This window comes from Bombus vosnesenskii, unplaced genomic scaffold, assembly GCF_011952255.1.
Source record: "Bombus vosnesenskii isolate JDL3184/JDL3185 unplaced genomic scaffold, Bvos_JDL3184-5_v1.1 scf7180000013304, whole genome shotgun sequence".
Taxonomy (NCBI): Eukaryota; Metazoa; Arthropoda; class Insecta; order Hymenoptera; family Apidae; genus Bombus; species Bombus vosnesenskii.
Window position 1 is genome coordinate 3,543,786 of NW_022882953.1, and position 23,034 is coordinate 3,566,819.

The 23,034-nt window shown below is 36.2% G+C and overlaps 1 protein-coding gene across 6 annotated transcripts in view; it reads right to left on the reverse strand.

Moving 5' to 3' along the window:
* LOC117234263 (potassium voltage-gated channel subfamily KQT member 1) overlaps window positions 1-23,034 on the reverse strand; it is a 134,343-nt gene that overhangs the window by 60,044 nt on the left and 51,265 nt on the right. For 4 of the 6 annotated variants that reach the window (XM_033495295.1, XM_033495293.1, XM_033495292.1 and 1 more), the window contains exon 1: window positions 8,072-8,683. The exons of the other annotated variants lie outside the window; for them this stretch is intronic. In XM_033495295.1, coding sequence (XP_033351186.1) covers window positions 8,072-8,387 — 316 coding nt within the window. In that variant the 5' untranslated portion in view covers window positions 8,388-8,683. Of the gene's footprint in view, window positions 1-8,071; window positions 8,684-23,034 lie in introns of those variants that run through there. 6 annotated transcript variants of the gene reach the window in all.

Consider the following 23,034-nt stretch of genomic DNA (forward strand, 5'->3'; position numbering starts at 1 on the left):
TGCAACACGAATCACTGCACTCTCAAAAAATGATTAGATATATTGTCACAGAAATTATTGATTTCAATCGTCCTTATAGACTTTATGAACCAATGAACGCTATTATGGATTGTAACACGTACTAAAAGATCGTCTATAGTTTTCTATTTGTGTAAAGTTACACGAAGCTCGGGGTTTTGAATCGAACAAAAGAAACGCTTTAATTTAGGTGGCAAAGGCTACATCCAATTAAAAACCGATGTAAAAGCACAAGCCTTTCATTTATTGGAGTTAGTCTTTTTTCTTATAGGTTACACCCCGATACACTGTTATCGTTAACTTTATTCCCTTGTAAAATGATAACCGAGCTCCGACGAAACGACTACGATATTGAATTTCTAATTCTTTGAACATTTTTGACGAAAGTAGTTGATTAAAATTCATTCGAAAAACTTAAAAGATTCCATTTTATACAACAATTGGCATTTCTACGATTTCCGTAGTAATTGGTAGATTCGTAGAACTAAAATATAAGTAAAGTCAATATAATTTTTCTGTGCACATTACAAATTGAAATTTAGATTTGCTCATTGTTTAAATGATTCGCCTTAATGCCACATTTTCTTCGCGCATCGAAAGCCTTTTTGTTCTTGTCGAAATGAGAACGTGATTACAATAAATTAATTAATTAAATAATTAATTACGTGATAAACAAGGAATGTTTGTGAAAGATTGTCTGAAACTACCGATGAGATTCCCAGTGTGTCGACTTTTCATCCAATACATTACAGGAACAAAGTTTCCCACCTAAATCAAAGTTTTGGAAGTCTACTTAAAGATATGAAACTTGCATTCTTATTAATTAAAGCGCACCTATAACATATTTAACGAGGACCCAAGAATAGGTACAGTTGTTGAATGATTAATCGCCTATTAGCCACAAATCGATGTGATATTTGGCCTTTCAAAACTCCCCGTTAGACAGCTACCGTCAGATTATTATTTATCACTGCGCTGACACTTCGAAGTGTAAAATGCAAAGTGCGAGCTGTTCGCTCGACAACCGAAAACTAAAGTTACTCATCTCATTAACTTCCTATAGACATGTATCGCTAAAAATTACGTGGTAGTGTAAGAAATAAGAATAAACTAATAAGGAATATCAACATTGCTTATTTGAATTTTTAAGAGCCGATTGATATTCGTTAGCTGTTCAATAGTTATCGAGCGTTGATCGTTTACATTTTGTCAAATCTCCGCTTCTATATTTCCTTTCTGGAAGAGAACTAGTCTTAAAGTTACCTAACCGAAATCACAATGATAATAAAAAAGATAACTTGACAGTAGTATATACTATAAGAGTTCGATATGCTAACTATACTGCAACTAACAATCTTCACCACGAACGAATCTTAAAATCTGCGAAAGCTAACGAAATTGGACGTCCAATTAAAACGCGTACGATCGAGCCTGCAGGTCGCCGGCGGACAAAGAAAATTGGTGCAAGGATCGAGCTAAAAATGCGCGAACAGAGCACGTGGAGACCAGATACCGATACACGCTAGGCCGATAAATTGCTTCGAATTATCTGCACGCTCATCGCCAGCACTTCCTTTTCTCTTCGAGCAGCGACCACCTCTATAGGCCGTACAGATAAATTCTAACGATTACATGCAATTTCCCCGGGACATTAGCGAACGAAGAATCGGAAGTTGAAGCAGCTATAGCGAGCCGCGAGATATTCATCGGGAACCACTTTAACTTCGACCGAAACCGATTCGCTGTTTCCAAAGAAAGAAGAGAAAACAAAGAAGGATAAGAACGAGAGTTTCGTTCGATGATCTCTTTGAGCGCTTCGCCGATACTTGAGAACACAGGTCGTAATTTCACGTAGCTGATCTAAATTTTCTATTTCCACGATCTACGATTCTGTACGACACGAGATATTGTCGCATTATGCGACAGTGACGATTTATTTTTTTAACATTGTCCCTTCTTTCTCGCTCAGTTTCATTTTTCCCTTTTCGATTGCACCGCAAGAGGATTTTCTATATGTCTGTTTTAGGAAAACCAGAGACAGGGAGAAGTAGAAGTAGAGGAAGGGCGGAGAAAAGTAAAATTATTGGAAAATAAAGTACAAGTAAAAAATGGGTAAAGAAGGGACGAATGAACGAACGAATGATGTGCAATGGGGAGAATGTTTATATAGAAAGAAAGTATTTAGAGATAGAGAGAAAGGACAATCGAAGCATCGATATATATTGTTAGGCTACTGTAGTCATCAAGTAAGTTTAGCTTTAGTTTTGTTTCATGTTTGTAAACTACGTACAGCCAAGTTTAATCTCCAAGCCATAAGGCTGCAATGAATAATTACAATTATAACTTTTGTCAAAAACGTGTTTCAACTCCAGATGATCTTCTATCAACAATGATAATAAAAATGTAACTTAACTAATAACGGACATATGGAAACCTTTATTACGAGTGAATTTAAAATTTTGCCAAAACTAATCAAACTAAATCTCTAGTTAAAACCCGAAACGCGTATCATTGGACTTCATTTTTGTATAATTCGACGTTTTTGCTGGAAAACCATGCAACGCCGAGAAATATATGGAATCACGAAAGAAATGTTGACAAGATGCCTGTAAATATTAACGCAACCATCCGCGTATTCTCATGTCCACATCAACGAGTTTGTACACTACAGCGGAACGGATTACAGGGGCGTAATAGAAAGGTCAATGGCGTTCATACTCGTAATCGATAATATAATAATTCCGTTCTGATGTAGATTATATACTGGAACAATGTCGTGCGTTATACTCGACCACGTTCTGAGCACCGAAACTCGCGTTATCCTACGTGTTCATTCAGCTAACATTACTGTAACCGCATTATTACAGGCGAGCAATGTTAATATCAGGACCACAAGTCCTATTTAATCGATATTATTAACTAATACCATATCCAAAATTTGTTGTTACACTATTCTAATGAAAATGTGTCATTTTCTATTTAAATTTCTATTTAAACGTATCGATTAAATTTTTCATCACGGTTAACTAAGTTTCTGATTAATGGCTATTCTCCTAAAGCGATACAAGGTAACGTAAACAATGCCGCGCTTGAACTAGCTAGCCCAAACATTGCCAAATCACAAAATAAAATTAAGTAAAAATGATAAGCGTATATGGATGGAAATAATTCATTCTTATATTGAAATGGAAGAAGCATATGCATATGTAATTTCTACGAGTATGGAAATTCGGCGAATAAATATCAGCGAACAAATACATGTTGTGAAACGTAACTATATATGATATACGTATGTTTGTATTAATTTAGAATGATTGCTCCGTTATAATAATTCGAAATTCGGAAATCTATGTACGAAATATACGTATACTGAATCGATACTTCTTTTTTTCCATGCACGTCTCTCTTATCGAAAGATATAATACCACTGAAATATATGAGATTGTGAAATCTAAAGCGAAATAATACAAAGCCAGCGTTTATGATTGAAAAGAGTTAAGAATTATCCCAATGCTCCACCATCAGGTGAATGGGATCGTTTTATTCTATCTTGAGACAATGAATTCCACGGATCCTCCAGCTGAACAGCTGGAGCCCGCTTCAGTCCGCGCAGGGAAACTTACTCGAAAACGGAAGCCTTGTTAAGAATGCGTTAACCCAACGTTCGCGTTGAGAGAAACGGTGAATACGAATAATGTAACTTCCCAGAATCAGCTGCAGGCAAGTTCCCTCGTACAGGTGAAACACACTTAGAGACAGGGACAGAAGATTACTTGAATCGTCATGAAATCCAGCAAAGAATGTAATTGTACTGCGTGGAGGCGGATTTTCGTAAAACTTAATTAGGCTGTATTATCACTACGATCATCTAACTTTAACGCTAGCCGAAACTCACTTTCTCTCGTACTGCGTGTATTGCAGCAATGGACGTTTAAGATACATACTTTTTTAGAGCCGAACAATTACAAAGATTAATAATTATTAATAATCGTTAATAATCGTCAAAGGTAACGCTGATTTTCAATTATAAAATATGATGATATTTTATATTAGGTTGTCCGAAAAGTGTCTCTCTTTTACAGACACGTCTTTTACAACGAAATATCTTTATACGAACATAAAACCTAATCTGTCGAACGTTGTGATCTTTATCTTGATAAAACAAAATAATATAAAACGAAAAATGTTGTCTATCTATTATTTCCTTATAAAACAAAAGAAACTTTTCGGACGACTTAATAATTTGTATGACATATGGTTATATTATACAAAATATAACCATATTTATATATTATAAATATATTATAAATATAAGTGAAATTAATAATAATGTAGTAATGATCGATAAATATTTACGAAACGATGCTAAGAAAATTTGTCAGCCAAGCTCCGAAATGCACATAGAAATTTCATGACACGAAAGTGGCGATATACGAGTCTCTCTTTATTGATTGTAAATAAATATAACTCCCCTGTAGTATTAATAGGGGCATCTGCATATCGATGGAAGCTCCCTGATATTTCATAATGAGTCGCATGGAAGATCGAGAATCAAGCGTGTTTCACTCACCGAGCAACCACCAAAGGACAAGAGATTTTTCAGTTTTCCTAGCGAGGGAAACAAACGTCCCCTTGTTGTTGCTTATTTTTATCTCAAAGACAAGATATTCTTAGTATACTCGAGAAAAACAACTAACATGCTAAGTAAGGGAATGCTCTCTTTGCAACCGATTCAAATTTTTGGAAATTGCAAACAGAAAGATACCACAGGGTAAAAACAGATAACTCTTGGTGGAATAAATAACGGGTGAAACAGATGAAAAAATGGATGGGAAAAAGATTGCGGCAAGTTCGAGAAAGCAGAGATGAAATTCGTTCGAGAATATTATTTTTGTGATTACTAGAGGCGTAATTTTATTCGTTAAAACATTGCGTTATAAACGTTGATCCAATATAACTATTTTATTGAATGATACGTATATTTGTTTACCAAGGGTCCTTTACAATCGCGGATATTCGAATACTGAAGTTTTCCATGAGATTATGGTAATGAAGGCTGAAACTCCTGCAGACTTGTCTAAATAAATATAAATGTTATTCTTAAACGCAAATCCCCAAAATAAAAATTGCGCGTCTCTTATTCGGATGAAAAATATCTCTACTTACGTTCTATTTCTTTAGCGATGTTCATAGAAATATGAATCTGCAAAAACGTCCGCAGCCTATTTATTAAAGGAAGACCGAACTAAGTAACATTCAACGAGGAACCATAGAAGAAGGCAGAATTCTGCTTTTCTCCTCGAACAAAGGAGAAAGGAAAAAGATTGTGAAAGGGAAGAAACGAGTGAAATCTTTCGCTCACCGCAACGAAAACACAGCTATTACTTTATTTCACGTGTTCACGAAATCAGTCGCTCTTTTTTCAAAGAAGATTACACTCCAGCCGGCTTTCCTTCCGAGCTTCCGTATAATACAAGGCAAGAAGCTAAAAATCAGCAGCTCGTTGCCTAGTTTCCACCGAGCTGTGAAACGAGAGTCACCTAAAAGCCATCACGACGGCTTAAGGGACACTTTCAACCGGCGTCCTGCTCTTTTGATATTTCAATTCTTTTTTTTCTTTTTTTGTTTCTTTTTACTGTCTTCCGGAGAGTTAAGAACGAAAAGAAATCCTGCTAGAACAAACTGCTAGAACAACGTTCAAAACGGAGCGAATAATTTGTTAATTCGGAGACGAGGTCTAACGGAGCCGGTTCTGTAAAAACCGCGTAAGAAGATTTCGATCGTTATTTCGTGAATGAAAAAGTTAAGCGGATCGATCGTTTGCGATAAGAAAGAGAAACATTTTACAATAGGAGACTATCGTAGTAGTTGTTTGATACTGCTAAACTTTTTGGTATCAAGCTTAATCCGTTTTAGTTTATTTACGGTTGCGATATAAATTCGACTTTTGTCCTTTGTACTGCTCCTTTTAATTAGTTTTTTGTGGCAGGAAATTTTATAACAGCAAAAGAATCGGCAGAGACGAATTAGTTCGCCAGTTGAAAATCTTCGTTCTTTTCTAAATAAATAGATCGATTTGTAAATTAATAGCGAAAGTAATTATCAATTTATCAATAATCGCCAAGTAAATAATTTTTATCAAAATACGTAGCAGTTGACAGGTTAGTTAATTCGATTAAATAACTTTAGTATGTACTTCCCGTAATATCTGGTATAAAATCAAGGAAGTATATTACGAATATTTAGGAAAAATAGTTTGCGCAAGTTTTCTACAGACAATGTTCTCAAAGTCGGTCAAACTATGCTGACGTATTCTATTTGCGAAAGATAGCCAGAATTCACGTATACAAGTTTGATTGTGGCCACGCTCTCTGCTTCAAACTAACTAGGCAGAGGTTTTATTTCTGAATTGTTAGAACTCGGCTTGTTCTAGCGATATGGTCGATAGTAGAAAACGTCCGGTGTACTACGTGTTACTGACAATTAAAAAAATGAAACGTAGATTCTTAGAACATCTACGTATCTTATTGTAACCTAAACGAAATTTTAATGTCATTTACGTCTAGTTTTATTCTATGTTAGATACTCAAAATTAAACAATTTTTTCGTAAATTGTTTTTTGTAGAGATATCTTCGTGTCGAATTTGTAATTGTATATGACGATATATTGATATTTTAAATTGAGGCTACAAATACCGAAGATGATGACCTGTGACAGCTTTTGCTTGCAATTATCTTCAAAACAACCCCACAAATTTTTTTCATTCGATTTGTAGCACTTTTTATATTTTCAATTTATCGACACACGATTAGTAGTTAGTTCATAGTAATTCATAGTATTATTAGGTTCATGCTATGGATAACGTAATTATGATCGTGTTACAATCAAAACTCACGGAGAAAATTGTTTTTAATGAATGTGAAACAACGTTCGAATTATCAGATTATTAGAGTAACAGAATATCAGTTAAAGAAAAGTTCAATAACACACAGATTACATGGCTCTCTGCCGTTCATTTACTTTTAGTTAACGTAAAAGAATATCTGATGCAATAAAAAATAATTCTGACGTTAATAATATCAGAATAAATATCGACAGCGTCTAAATATCTTTTAATTAGGTACTGCCGAAACGCAGGTAATATTTCACACGAAACTCTTTCTGTGTCGTTTTATTACAAATTTCCCGTCCTCGTGTGAAACTTGTCGATGCAATTTAATCCTTTGTGAACGAAACATTATTCAGGTTCAATTTAAAAGCAAATTAATTGTAAACGACAAAGTTTTAATTTTGAAAATTTATCGTGCTGTTGAAAATTCCATAGAACATTGAAGCTTCAATGTCAAAAATATCTTGGAACATTAACATGTAATATTATTGACAGAAAATCTAATGTAACGCATGTCCCTGTATCTCTCACTCTCTCTTTCTCCCTCTCTCTCCCTCCCTCTCTTCATAAATATCAACTTTTGGTACCTACTGAAACTATCCCAATATTAATACTCGTTCACAAAATATCAATTCAATTAATCGAATTCGAATTCTATTGCATCTATACAAGAAATCTATCTTCTGTTTGATTGTAGAATTGGACGGTTCATAAGGGCTATAAATACGACACAAACCGAAGGAAATAGAAGATACGAGAGCGAAAGAACGAGGCTGTTCTTTTCTAATGTTTAATTTATGACAATAGATCATTAGAGAATCAAGAACGATCGAATAAATTCAACTTCTTAAAAATCAGTATTCCAAGAGCAAATTTATAACAACAATACGAAGACTGATATAACTTGAGATACCACCAAACCCCCTAAACTAACCACAAAAACTAAGGACACGATTGAAATCTACGATATTCGTAGAGAATCACGTGTCGAAGCAACCTAATAGAAGCATCTTTGTACAAGAAATTGTAACAACGAAACAGAACAACAGAAATCACCGAAAAACCAGCAGTATTCCTATAATTTCAGTGAGCAGCCAAAAATCTTCCGATCGTTACACCATATAGAACGAACTACTGAGTTTCCTCGGCTAGTCCGAGTATACCTGAATGCGTGCACTTCTTATGATTCTGATGACCTTGGCAGTTAACATGGTGTCCGTGAGAATGGTGCGTAGGATGATGCTGCTGGCGTTGCTGGTGCTGGTGCTGATGCTGGCTGATCGGCGATTTAAGCACGCTCAGCACCAGATCTTCGTGAGATGGCACGATCGTCGTGAGCTGTCTGCTCTGCCTGTATATGTTCTCCTGCTCCGCGCGGTTCATCCTGCATCCAAGTCGTCGACGTTGCAAATAAAATCCCGGATACCATTCGTGTCTCCCTCGACCCGGACCGCTACCTAGCATAACAGCGTGCAGCATCCCGACGCTCTCTTGCAGCAAGAACTTTCGTTCATCTGACCCACCGCCAGACGATTCTCCCTTTTTTTCATGGTCGTCTCAGATCTATGATCACTTCACGATACGCGGTCTTCTTTCTTTCTTTTTTCTTTTCTTTTTTCACAACTTGATAAAATACACGTTTTATACGATTTAAACACTATTCGAGTATTTTGTTACACCGATTCCGATTCAATTTTCAATTCAGGGAACAATGGAAGTAACAACGTTTCCGGTTAAAGATTGCGTGTACAATTGGTCATTGTTTGATGAAACTATTTATGATTTCGGGTGTTAATTAAGCACTGATGAACGTCTCTTAGTACGTTTTAATGGGTTCGTTCGTTATACCAATTTAAGGGGAAATTAACGCGACGAGTACCTTTCTTTTTAATGCAACACCCGATTTATGCTGTTTGAACACTATTTGGACATTGGAAACGTTTAACTCACTTCTGACGCAGTTTGATAACGATTTAAGGGGATTAGGGTTTTAGGTTAAAGATTCCCAGTGTAGTATTCTTCCACATCGTTTAACAAAACATTCGATTTGTGGCATTTAAACGCTATCTGAATATTTTGATGACGAGATTTTAGGGGAGAAACGGATGGTGAGATTTCAAATTCTCGCACATTCCTTCACCACAATTTCGTAAATCACTTAATTCGTGGAATTTGAACGCACTAGTTACACACTGGAGCCATTCAATTTTTCGCTAAACTTTGATGAACTGATTTTTCATAGTTACGATGTAGTAGCCTGGCCTTAAAATTGTATTACAAATTTTAACAAGTTTCGTGCGATTAATATCAAACTGATGAAATTCGTATACTTTGAGACACTAACGCGTAATGAGGATCGTAGTCTTTGAATGTTTTAATCTTCCATGCGTATATCTTGTAAGAAAAAGGATTTTTCGTGAGTGCGGGTCTTTCAACTCGAATCTCTAAGCTACTATCACATTTTCGAAATTTCAAATTCGCTATCAAACACTGGCCAATCTTTCTCTAAAGTCTTGTATACGTGTAAACATTTTTTGCGATGGAAAACAGAAGAATAAGAACTAATGCCAAATTAAACTGCTTTCTACTCTGCTTAAATCAACCGCAGATAATCACGAGTTTGATCAAAAATTTCTTAACCACTTTGATCCTCGAACGCGAAATAGTCGATCTGAAATTGTAACGTTTTCTCTCCTCGCAATTTGAATCAAATTTACGCGATCATTAGCCTATTGGCAGAAAGGTGGCAGAGGGGATCGATCTCTGCCCAAGATCGTTTCCTATCGTAATTCAAATCAATCGCGAACTATCGTAATTCACAGAGATCGTGCGTTTCAATCTCACATGGAAATTAACGACACTTTCCTCCCCCTTCTTCTAAAGTACTTTCTTTTTTATCCAGTTCTCGTAGTTTTCTCCTGTTGTGTCCATGTAGTTTTTCTTGCTGTCGCAACAAAACGACCCTCCATTGCCTTTCCTTGTTTGTTCTTCGTTCTTTTTCCCTTGAGAAGTATCGAGCAATTTCACTCGTTGTCCAACTTCTTCTGCCTTGCAATGCTGTTTCCCTCGCGATATCTCTCGTTCCTCGTTCGATCCACAATCCCGCAAAAGCGATTAGCTCTAGTAATATACTTTGCCTTGTCGATCGACTCGTCCCTTGAAAGTTGGACGATCGAATACGAATCGCTCTTCAACTTCCAAGTTTTTGTCGCATACGATGGTACAAATTCAAGAATCTATCAAAACAAATTTCCGAGGGAGAAATTCTGTCAGAGCAGAGGCCATTGTATAAACAGATCGACGATCTTCAAGGACTTGGATTCGATAGCAATCTTCAGTTATATTTCACCCTTTCTGCCTACACGTGATACTTAAATCTGACTCGAGCGATCGTTTCGAGTAATCGTTAATTATACAGCTGGAGCGCGTAATAAAGGCGCAACAGTAGCAACGATAACTTTCTACCCCCCTGAATTTGCCTTGCGAAATAGATTTCTCTCCGGGAAACGTGAAGAGGAATCACGTGCTCGTTCCTTTTCCTCGGCTTTTCTTCTCCACCTAGTTGATGTCCTCAACGTCGACACTCACCTCGAGACTCTTTTAAAGGGATTACACCTCTTGCTTTTCCACAACAGTCTGGTCGACGAGATTGGCATTCTCAGCGAGTTGCGGATCCTCTTGTCGATCGTTGCGACACGACGCGACATTGGACAGTGAACATTCGATGCTCGAGCCGTTGCAGAAACTGATCCCGAGGGTTTCCCGACGATTTCCGCTCACTTATCTTCCAAACAGTCACACACGAACTCTCGTGCGACGGACTCTATTATTCTCGACGTGTTTACCGTGTCGAGATAAAAGGAACGAGAAGTACTGTTTCGTGTAACCTGAAATTGCTTCGGGATTTTACTCGATATCGCGTTACGCTAGCAAAACATTCTGCTTTACTTCTACGCTGGAATTAGCGTATTTATCGTTCGGTATTTTTATCATTTGATTGAAACGCGGTCTCGTCAACCACTTCAAAACTTGTAAGTTCTAACAGGGAAGCTTTTAAGGAAGCAATCGCTTCACCGTGAGGACGTGCAAATTCGAAACTCGACGTCAGCTTGCCACGGAAAAGGCTCAAGAAATCTCTTCTTTTCCGACCAGCTTCGAGCTTCTGTACAAACTATTTCCTATCATCGAACGTAATGTCTATTTCGAGATTGAAAATCCCTTGTCGAACAAATAGAACGGGTCTTCGGGAAAAAGAAAAGAATACGCGTGCATGGGTGGTGTGTACATGTCGGCGAAGAACGTGTATTCAACACCATCGGATCATCTCTGCTCGAACCTTTCGAGATCTTGCCCTCGTCGGATTCAGGTGTTTCGTAAATTCTTTAAACGCGATCCTAGCTCCGTTTTGACGTTTCGTATATTCTTTCTTCCACCTCTCTATCAACCTCTAAAATCCTACAATCGGAGTAGAAGGAACGCGAGAAATTGATCGTTCCCTGTATTTTCTTCTTTTTTCCATTCAATTCGTTTGATTTGTAGCACGAAATTGCTTCGCAATAGCGAGATCCCTCTATATTGCTCTTATTCAAGACGTCCGCCAGTAGATCCACGTGAAAAGAATTTTGTTGGACTTTGTAAGATTTCCGATTCACCGTGCCCTGGAGAGAATGAATAAAACGATGTAATTTCGGCCCTTTATCCGCATCTTTTCGGGGTATACGGTGATTTAATAAGGCAACGAATGCGATCTCCACGGTCTTATCTCAATCATCCTCGTCACGGGCCGCGTGTTTAACGACGGGATTACATTTTACGAAGCCTCGAATCCGCGTCCGACCGTTATCCCCGGTCCGATAAAATTTTAATTGAAAGTTCCCACGAGGACGCGTCTCCTTTGACATTTAAGATCCGCCTATTTCGTTGCAGTGCGCTTTCATACCCGTCTAAATGCGGGTATGAAACCGCGATTCAATTTCGTCGTTCGTTTCCTTCTTTCTTTTTCTTTTCTCTTTCGTTCGCCTCTTATACACGCGTCCTCGATTCCTACGTGTCTAAGGAAAGTAAAAACCGTTTGGAGTTCGTAAGATGTTGGATCTCGATCGATTTGGGCATGTGCAGGTTAACGTTCAGGATTTCGAAATCGTTGTAGCATCGTTTCGAAAGAATAAGTTTGACACAGGTGTACGATAATTTGCCTCTTCGATCCGTTCCCCATAATTGCGCGATCATTTACGACTCCGATCGAGGGAGTTTGAACGAAAAAGCTTGGCCGAGTCAGTTTCTTGCAACCTCTGAGAAAAGATCTCTTTCAGTCATAAGCACAGTTCGTCCATGTTTTCGTCCCTCGAGCTTCGATTCCTAACTTCTTCGAATCCTCGCACGCTCGAAATCCATTTCCCTCGATCGTTCACAGACTGATCTTTCTTTTCCCGCGCAATGACAATTATTCACGTATGTTGCAACGAAAAAACCACGATCGTCGTAAAGCCTACATTCGACTTTCACGGATTTTCTCCTAAAGAAAAGAAGGCAGAAAGGAACAAGGAGGAGGAGACGAAAGAAAAAAGAAAACAGGAAGGAACGAGTTAAAGTGCAGTAAGATCGGTGCGAATTTCGCTCGTGTTTCCAGATGATTTTCACGCACGTGTTCCCGCACTCACTCGAGACGGAAGCACAAGGAGGTCGACAAATGGTTGTTCGAGGGCGAGCGACTCGTTGATCACGCAATCGCACCTGGCAGAGGGAAGAGGAGGGTGGATGATACACGAGGTCGCGTGGCGCTGGTCGAAGACGCGTAATGTGCTCAGGACGACAGCCCGCAACCAACTGTGGCTCTTGGCCACCCTGTAGTTCCGCCACCCATCGCAACCCCGAATAGGTGGTGGCTCTCGGCGCTTGTACGCCGCGCACCGTTTACGGATCATGAGAAATGTTTTCATCTGGCCTACCCTCGTCGAGCGACAGATCGCACACGCAAAAACCTTACGCTTCTTCCACGGTACTCGAGTTTCACTCTGGTTAGTGCAATGAGCGTACAGGCTTAGAACGATTCATAGAGGGTCTAAGACTTTAACACTGGAACTACCGATAGTTAACACGAAGCTATTTCTACCAAAACCAGTTAAAATGACTGGTCTTTAAAAAATCGGTAACAATAGAATATTTTTATCTTTATTGATTTATTACTTTCTTACAGAAGGAATTTCATGTTATGTGGTAGATCTTTGGTATTATTAATTCATCTGGGATCCCTAAACGAGGGTTGACACATTTATGAAATTATAAAGCCAATCATTTTGACTGATGTAGTATCGCTAGTGTTAGCGATCTAGCGATCGATCCGAATTTTTCCTGACAACCGATATCATCATATTGAATGATACGCGGTAAAAATTTTAAAAACGTGTATGAAGTTGTACAAAACGAGGAAACTAGTTAATTGGGGTTCGATAAACAGATTGCAGGACCCTTTTACACTTTGACAAGTACCAGTCATTTCGACTGGTGTCGGTATAAGTAGCCTTAATATAAAATTATTTTAAGTTTGAATACGTAAAAAACAAAATAAAATTCATTGTATTATTCTTTTAGTTATCGTTGCAAAAGTTATCATTACAAAGTACATCATTACAGAAAAAAAATATAACATGAAGTAGAAATTTTAAAATAAAATTGTAAAACCAGTCAATTTGATTAGTGTGGCAGTTCTAGTGTTAATAACGGCTTAATAGCAATTTTCTTAAGCAGTTAGCTGTTTTTTACGAGTATAGTCAAAGTAACGTCATGAAGAAATGGCAATTGTTTTATTCCATTTTTATTTATTTTCATTTTAATTTCATTTTTATTTCAAAAATCTCTCATTTCATTTCGCTCCAACTATAATTACGTTACGTTACTAATTCTATATTGTAACAGCCACGTGTGCTCTGTGTTTCACGAGTATACTCGTCGTCGCTTACTTTTTGCGACACAACTTAGGCACACGATTTTCAAAGAGCTCGCAAATCCTAAATGGTTAAGTGCAACAGAAGAGAAAAATTTCCTTCGAATATTAGCATTTTGTTTGTAATAATATTATTATCGTTGTTATCATCGTTATTAGTGTGGCGAATTCTTGGATACACAGATATAATGCGCGGGGAAATAAATTACACGCGCAGATACGCATATGAAAAACAAAGAAAAGAAAAGAAGAAATTGCTAATGCTTCTGTGTTCCAAAATGGGTCTAATCGGCTGACGATAGGGTACTCTAAGAGCGTTAGTAATTAGCAGAGAATTTAGAGATCCCGCGAATAAGCTCCACAGCGTTAATACTACGAGAGACGACGTTACTACGATGAGCCGCAAATGATAACTTGGACTTGAAGGTGACGTCTAGATTCTTGACAATGCTTAGCGTGGATAATGATATAGTATAATTAAAGACTAAATTATATTTCTTGCTGCTAAATCTAAGGGTATAACGTTTAATTAAGCTGAGGGACAATTTATTCAGCGCACACCAATCATGAAATCTATTAAGATCTACGTGAATTAATTGTGCGAATTACGGACCTCTAGTTCTATGAAAAATTAATTAATATAATGAATAATTATGGTAATTGCAGGTTGAATGATTATAGGTATAACGCTAGCTTGTATAATATTGAAAACAAATGTTACTTAAAGTTTCACATCTCTTCTTAATTTGCTAAGGAATTAAACCAATTCGTAATATTCAATTACGGGAAGTTTCAAAAAATTAATTTTTCTCATACAAACAAATGGGAAAATATTACGAATCCTGAAGATAGTTTTGCAACTAATTTCATTTCTCTCGAAGTATTTATTGGAAATTACAAGAATTTATAGAAGATCTGCGAAACGAAATGTCTGCAAAGCCTTGGCTTGGTTGGATTAAACGGTTTGGAATCCATTAAGCGTACAAATTCTGCACCGTTTATATTGCGTTTCTGCAACTATTTTAAGAATCATAATTCCAGCTTTCCACTATCTTCCTCATTTTTATTAAATTCTAATTGCAACTTATAATCTTAATACTATACAGCGCTAATTATAATTGCGGCAATTTTTTCCATGAAACATAATACGAATATTTTCCCCATACCTTTACGAATTATTACACGTGTAATATTTGGAATTTATTGATATACAAAGTAAACAATTACGATCATCGGATCTTGGTACAACCAGCATTTCCTGGATTCATTATCAGTTCATAATATAAAGATAAAAGCTTGGAAAGTTACATAACTGAGAAAATTGTTATGTGAAGAATTCTCCTACACAAAGACGACACGAAACCAGATGCAAATACGTTCGAAAAACTCTTTGAAAACTCTTTCTCGAAACTTTCGTTAAGAGTTCTTTCTGAATATCCTTTCTTAACTCTTATCCGCAGTCTTCGCCCTTAAAAGGATTCACTCCCACGGTTACACAAACATACATTATACATTATATATATATACATATATACACATAGCAACGTTCAAAGCTAGCCAACTAGCATTTTTAAGATATTAGCTGTCCAAATATTGTCTTTTCGTTATGTACAAAATATCTTTTACTTCTACGACATTTCAACAATCTTTAGCAAAGCGATTTTTACATGCATTTTAGTTTTTGTATAAAGAATTTTCACAAATTGTTTTCGCGACCAGTCGCTTAGAAAGTACGCAAAAAATGTTAAATCCTTAAAAATTGACTTTTATAAATTGTAGCGATGAAAGAAAGTGACGATGGATAGATTGGAAAATTGAAGGAAATTGACGCTGAAACATCGAAAATCTGGATCGACCGAGTTGATTATAAAAAGTTGGAAGATAAAATGAAGGAAGAAATGTGTACAATGGAATGGAACAAGAGGAAGGAAACGATATACATATTTCCGCCGTGACTGATTAAGTTAGCAAATCCAACGATAGTTTCGAAATCAGATGCGAAAGTTATACAGAACTTACCGACAATTCGAATAATTTAAGCGGAACTTTTTGAACCGGAACAGAATGAAATTATTCAAACATGGCTGCAATAAATCGTAGAACCGTTGCTGAATTTCTCTACATTTCCTTTTTTTTCTGTTTTATTGCTTTGTACGATAACTTTCCGAACATTTCAACCATGCACTTGATGATATTTACCCTAACAATCCCAGACCAGATAAAGTAACTGGCATGTTAAAAATATATTAGAACGAATACAAATACCTATTTTATAGGAATCAAACATACGATAAGAAAACGTCCACGGTTTTGAAACAAATAGTTTACAGTGCTATAGATACTTCAATTTCTTCAAACTTCATCAGATTACAGGATCTATTGCGTTGGTAAGTAAGTGATTGCGGATTTTGTCATTAAGTGGTATTGACAAAATCCGCAATCACTTAGTTGCCAACGCAATAGATGGAAGAAGAAACGATCGACAGAAATAAGCAACGCTTAAGAATTTTCTATCACTACCACAATGTTAAATAATACTAATAATAATAGTAACTAATAATATATATGGTATTCAAGTAACCTAATTACGAAAATATTAACAACCTTCATCGCGCCTATTTATTCTTAACATATTATATTCGTTAAAAAAAATAACAAGCTGAAAGAAAGATAAAGATATAACTCGTTAGTGATACTCTTTTTAAATACACGTATATATTTATCTTTATGCGCATACGAGAAAGCAGAGAAAAGGCAGAAATTAATGGGAAAATTTCACGATTGCATGCAGATGCACGTTAACGAGAGATCTTCGTCCTATGGGCAGCATCATTAAACAAGTTTGTTTGTACTGAGAACAACGCGGTGAATGTATACCGCGAGGTCGGCTCGTCTGGCGAACACAAAAAACGGTGGAATTTGTAGAAAATTGTGAAAAATATTAAAAAAGTTGAAATTAGATGTAATTTAACAAAATTACGAAACTCAGATTTCTATAAATGAGAAAAAAAGGAAGGTGTTATTGATTCGTTTCTATTTCTAGCATTTCTCCTGCAAGATGCAACGATATAAATAAATATTTTACTGGCCGATTCTTATTCCCTTTGAAAATGAAAAACTGTTACGTATATCGGTGTAAATATCAACGTCCTCGACAGTCAGCTTTATGGTCACGTTTCTGATCTGCGGGATCAGAAATTCTTTTCTGTCGTTAGATAAACGAGCAATGCGTCCCAAAGGATTTCTTAAAGTGTCTCGCAACCCTTCTTCGACCACGATAAATTTTTCTTACCGCCGTCAAAAGGGAAAGAAGTCCCCTCTCGAATGCGTGCCACGTACCTTTTTGCAACTCTATAGGGACGCCAACCCATAATTAACAATTCGATATATACGAGATGAAAAATTGAAAAGTATACGTGATACATTCGATATAAGAATAACTTCGACGTTACTTTATTTGTTATTATTAAGATACATTGGCAAATTTGGAACGGGTACAGCCAACGAGTAATGGAACAAAATATGAACGAAAGGAAGGGGAAAGTAATAACTGAGATACCGACAGGAAGAGATGGCGATATTCAAAAAACAGTGGGAGGACGACAAGATTAGAGAATCAAAATACGACGGATTATGTAACTACATACAAAATATCAGGATGTCACGTCACATAAAGGAAGGGGGGAGAGGGCAAAGCGTTATAACTAGAGGGATATGAAAACGTAGAAGATGCGAACAAGTATTGGAGATCGGAACAGGAAAGAATATGTAAAAGTGAAATATTGAGGGGACGTTGAAACGTCTGATAGAAGACAGTGTAGTAGTGGAAGGAACAAACACAAACGTGGAGAAAATTCTAGGTAGATAAAAGATAGAATGGAAGTGTAGAAATGGTTAAGGAAGATAGAAAGGAGGAGGAAAGGAAGAGGAAAGATAAAGTAGGAAATGATGGGAGAAATATCAAAGATTAAAAGTTGCAATAAGCAGACGGCTAACAGTAGGAGTGGCTGACGGAAATAATAGTTTTAGAATAGGAAGAACTTGCAGCGTAGATTCTTAAATACATAATATGTTGTAACTAGGTTAAGGCTAGCATAAGAATAAAGTATACAAGTGGATGAGTGAAAAGATCGGACGAGGAGAAGGTGTTAGAAAAATTGTAAGCAAGTCTTCACCGTGATGTCGAGATCAAATAAATTATTGCTATTATTATTTTGATGAATTTTTGTTCCTGTTTATTTTTTCTTCATCTTCGTTTGTTATAGTTTTAGAATTTTTATTTCTAGACAAAACAGATAAGAAAACATTCTTCTAGAGAGAAAAATATCAGTCTAAATTGGAAGAACGTAAATCATTAATCGTATTTTATTAGATATACAGAGTGCTATCACTCTACATCGATGGATTTTATGATTTTCTTCGTATAGTCGGCGAATCAACTCGATTCTGTCATCACGAATCGTACATATATATAATAGAACTGTCACGATAAAAATTAAAGATTCACAAGTGAAGCATATAAACGCGGAAGCTTTCTAAGGAAACGTTTTAGGGACAATTTTGTCAAATCAACACCACTGATAGTGAAAGAAGCACTAAAAGGTCTACTAAATATACTGTACCTATACATACCTATAAGTATACTGAAATTAGGTTATAAATATATATAAATAAATACATACTATGTGTGTATAAACCCAAGCTATGTACGTATACAGATATCCTGTAATGACATCTAAATGGAAATCGGAAATGACCATTTACATGCTTCCAACTCCAATTGTTATAGCAATTTTCCGAACGTCGAATTGCAGAGAAATATATGGAAAATGAGAAAAAGAAACATTTCTTGAGTAAAAGCACAATCTAACTTCATTTGCCCGGTCCAATTTCATGATATCTGTATCTCATATAGCTTACCGGCTTATAGTGATAAAACGACTTCAACTGATAAATGGCTTCTGGCGAAAGGATTCAAGCCACCTTTTGGCGGCAGTAATGCGTGGTTGAATAGCAATCGATATAAAAGTAGGATTACCAGTAGCTCGTATCTTCGGACATCCACGAGCGCAGTATCGGTTGTGGTCTCGTTTCGATCGAGCAATTCAAGAGAGAAATGTAATTTTAGTTCCTACTACTTTCCATATTTATGCTTATATCGATTTAATATTCTTTGACACGAAATTAAAATGTTAACATTTTAAACATATATAAAATTATGTATGTTTAATATACCATTATATAATATACAACATATTCTATCATTCTTATTATACAAATATATATAATATATAAGTCAGTATATATAACACTATGGATTAAAAAATATCATTAAAAACAAAAAATACCTGTTATCGAAAGATGCATAACATGATATCTACATGTACTTTAACACTAGAACTACTACACCAATCAAATTGACTGGTTTGACAATTTTATTTTCAAATTCCTACTTCATGTTATATTTTTTTCCGCAATGATGTAACGAGTTTTGCAACGATAACTAAAAGAATAATATAATGAATTTTATTTTGTTTTTTATGTATTCAAACTCAAAATAATTTTGTATCAAGGCTACTTATACCAATATCAGTCAAAATGACTGGTACTTGTCAAAGTGTAAAAGGGTCCTGTAATCTGTTTATCGAACCTCAATTAACCAGTTTCCTCGTTTTGTACAACTTCACATACGTTTTTTAAATTTTTACTGCGTATCATTTGATAAGATGATATCACTTATTAGGAAAATTCCGGATCGATCGCTAGATCGCTAGATGCTAACACTAGAAATATCACACCAGTCAAAACAACTGGTTCTACAATTTTATAAATGTGTTGACCCTCGTTTAGGGATCATGATCCCTAATAGATTAATAATACCAAAAATGTACTACATAACATGTTCCTCCTGTAAGAAAGTAATAAATCAATAAATATAAAAATATTTTATTGTTACGTATTTTTTAAAGACCAGTTATTTTGACTGGTGTTGATAAAAATAGCTTCGTGTTAACTACCGGTAGTTCTAGTGTTAAATATTCTACATTCTTAAATTTAATTCTGAAATTAACATCCTTTATGTTCTTTAAATTTACCGATATATATGCGTATAACGTCTGTACAACGATAAAGAACACTCGTCCGAACAGTAATTTTTCCTTAAATCGAGATTCTACGATTTTAATGAGAACGCCTTCTAACGTCTGGCCAGCCAGTTCGAAACTAACAAAAGCGCAGAAACGTTTCACGGCACGTGTGCACTTCGAATCGACATTTCGCAGAGCGAGCTCGTTCGAGGCACGAAACAACCACGAGAAACAAACACCGTCAAAGTTGCCCGTCAGGCTCGATTAATCGAACAACGTTCCCGTTTTCCAGCCAAAAGAAATTTCGATGTTTCGAGGCTAAAGCTCGCACGTTGCAGAGGCTAAAGCGTTGCTGCGGTTGGGATGAGTAATGGAGGACAAAGGCAGCTGTTTGTCAGAAATATTTCCAACGTTTTGACCACGCGGTTCCATCGAAACGGCATCGATATGGAACGATTTCGGTGGTAATCGAGAAACAAGAGGACTTCTTATTGATTCACATTTCACGTTGTCCTCTTTAAAGTCTCGTTGTTCCCAAACGTCTTCCGCGATATCCGATTCCCGGAAATACCAGTATTTCAATGGAAAAATGGCTCAAAAATAATTAGATCGTTATGTTCTTGGAAAATATCACTTTGGAAAAGAGAATGGTATTCCAAGGTATCGTGATTCTTCTTTCGCAAATGTATAAAATATTTTACGTATTCTGTTATCGTGCATTATCACTTAGATCGTAGGTCATGGATCGAATAAAATATTTATTCGATTTATAAAATATATTTCAATTATTTCGCAATTTCATTGAACTGAGTGTTCTCTTCCTCTCTCTTTTTTTCTTTTTTTTTTTATTTGAACATAGCGTAGTATATTTTAGGTTGAAGGATTTTGTTCATTTTGTAAGATACCGATGATTAAGGATTGGTTGAACGATCGACTCTTCGTTATCTTTGACTCGCAATAGATATTTATGTAACAGATAAATATTACAACAGAGACTATACGTATTACGTATGATCCATTTTGTTCTATTAAAATAAAAATCACAACGTTCGACAGATTAGGTTTCATGTTTGTATTATATAAAGATGCATCGTTGTAAAAGACGTATCTGTAAAAAAAAAAAAAACACTTTTCGGACAACATAATACCACGCGGTTTTGTTGATTCTAACGAAGCTACAAGTTGCGAGATACGACGACTGAGTAGCTTTGAATGTAAATGTTACAAGTATTAACGAAATGTGATTTTTCTAATATCATGCTCCTAGGAAAATGCTTCGGAGACTTGAGTCCAATCTTTTAGAACATTTTATATATTGCATTATAATTGGTGTAATTGGCTCGTTAACAAGTTAACGTATTATTATTCGATAACGAACGAAATAAGCAGAAACAAACTGCTAACTATTTTATCCATTCAACCTTTTCCCTCTAGTGTCGATATACCATCGATAAAGTGAAATTTCGTCCTTGCTATCGTGACGACTTTTCCACCTCTACGATTTCCACGGTGACCTCACCTGAAAGCGTTCGAGCATCCCGCCGGTTGCTTCGCAAAAGATAAGTCGATAAGTCGAGTCAATGGTAGCGAAGGTATCGCGTCAAAAGCAGTCGAAAGATCGACAACACGGACTACCGTATACAAAACGGTTTAAACGGAGTTTATTCACGGTTTGCTGCCGTCTTTATGGCCCCGAACGCGGATGGGAAAAGTTCGATTAACCGATGGGCGGGTTAATTGATTTTATTAGATGTTCGAAACGAGTTGCGAACAAAAAACTAATACCGCTTGGTGAGGTATAATTTTATATAACGTAAGGGATAAAATGCTCGAAAGCACAAGGAAATTACGATATTAAACAAATAAGAAATTGATTTTTCGATTATCACAGACAGTTGTTAAAAACGTAATTCGATAATTACCATAGAAAATATTCTAAAATTAGACGAGTCCTTTAACGTCATTATTAAACCTGAAATATATCGTTAAAAAAAATAAGAGTAGTAAAATCAATTTATTTATCAAACTCGGACGAATCGAATGAAACTAAGCGCATTCTGCACATTCGTTGATAAACCAAATTAAACCATTTAGCAGAGTACGAGATACGATGTTCGAAGTTCCAAAATATTATATTAGTTTACATTAACATACGAAATTACCAAACTTACATCTCCAAGATTTTTCGGCGTTTAACTTTTGCCCTGTTTGTCTCACATTTGCCCCGTTTTACGTTATTATAGCTTTCTCTAAACTGTAACACGATGCTAAAATAGCAATTTCAATCTCGAATAGACTATGACCGTTTTCCCTTGCATCCTAATTACATACGACACGCGATAAGTAAACTATTCAAATACGTTAATCGATTAATTTTCATCCAATTATTTTAATTACCGCTACATAGTCCAAAATATAATCCCGCATGGTTGTCTTTTAGAAATGCAGAATCATTGGGACGTCTTGAAACAATATGTATGTGTGTGTGTGTGTGTAACGGTGTAAGCGGACAAGGGAGTTGAACGCGCTGTAAAATCACTCTCGCCGCATGCAATTATGCCATGGCTGACCTATACACCTGCTTTCGCTGCCGAGTAAACTGGTTAAGACTCGTGGGAGTAATCGCTGACCAGGGTAATAACCAGCTTTGTTAACTGTTTCTGTGTAAACGCCACGCGACCAGACATCCCCAATGGAAAATACGTGTATGGTCAATGTTAAGTATAATTCTCGCTGATGAAATATCATACAGGGAAGTGATTTCTGAGCTTATTGTCGTAACGATTTGTCGCGTCTATACGATTAATGGAAGTAACGTGACAAGACTCGTTAGAAAGACAGGAATTTCGAGGATAACTATAGGAGGAATTAACAAAAAGTTACGACAGCCGTTCAACTTTCCTTATGTTTCTTTCGAATAATTCTTCTGTCGTATTAACTTTCGAAGACTGCACTGAAAGTAGAAAAACCAATAGCTGAGTTATTCAAAAAGTCGAAAAGGAACAGTTGAATGAAATTGGATAACACGGAAGAGGATAGAATAGAGTCGTTCGTGGTATTAAGAAGTTTGTGGCAACTACGAACTGTTCTTAAAAAT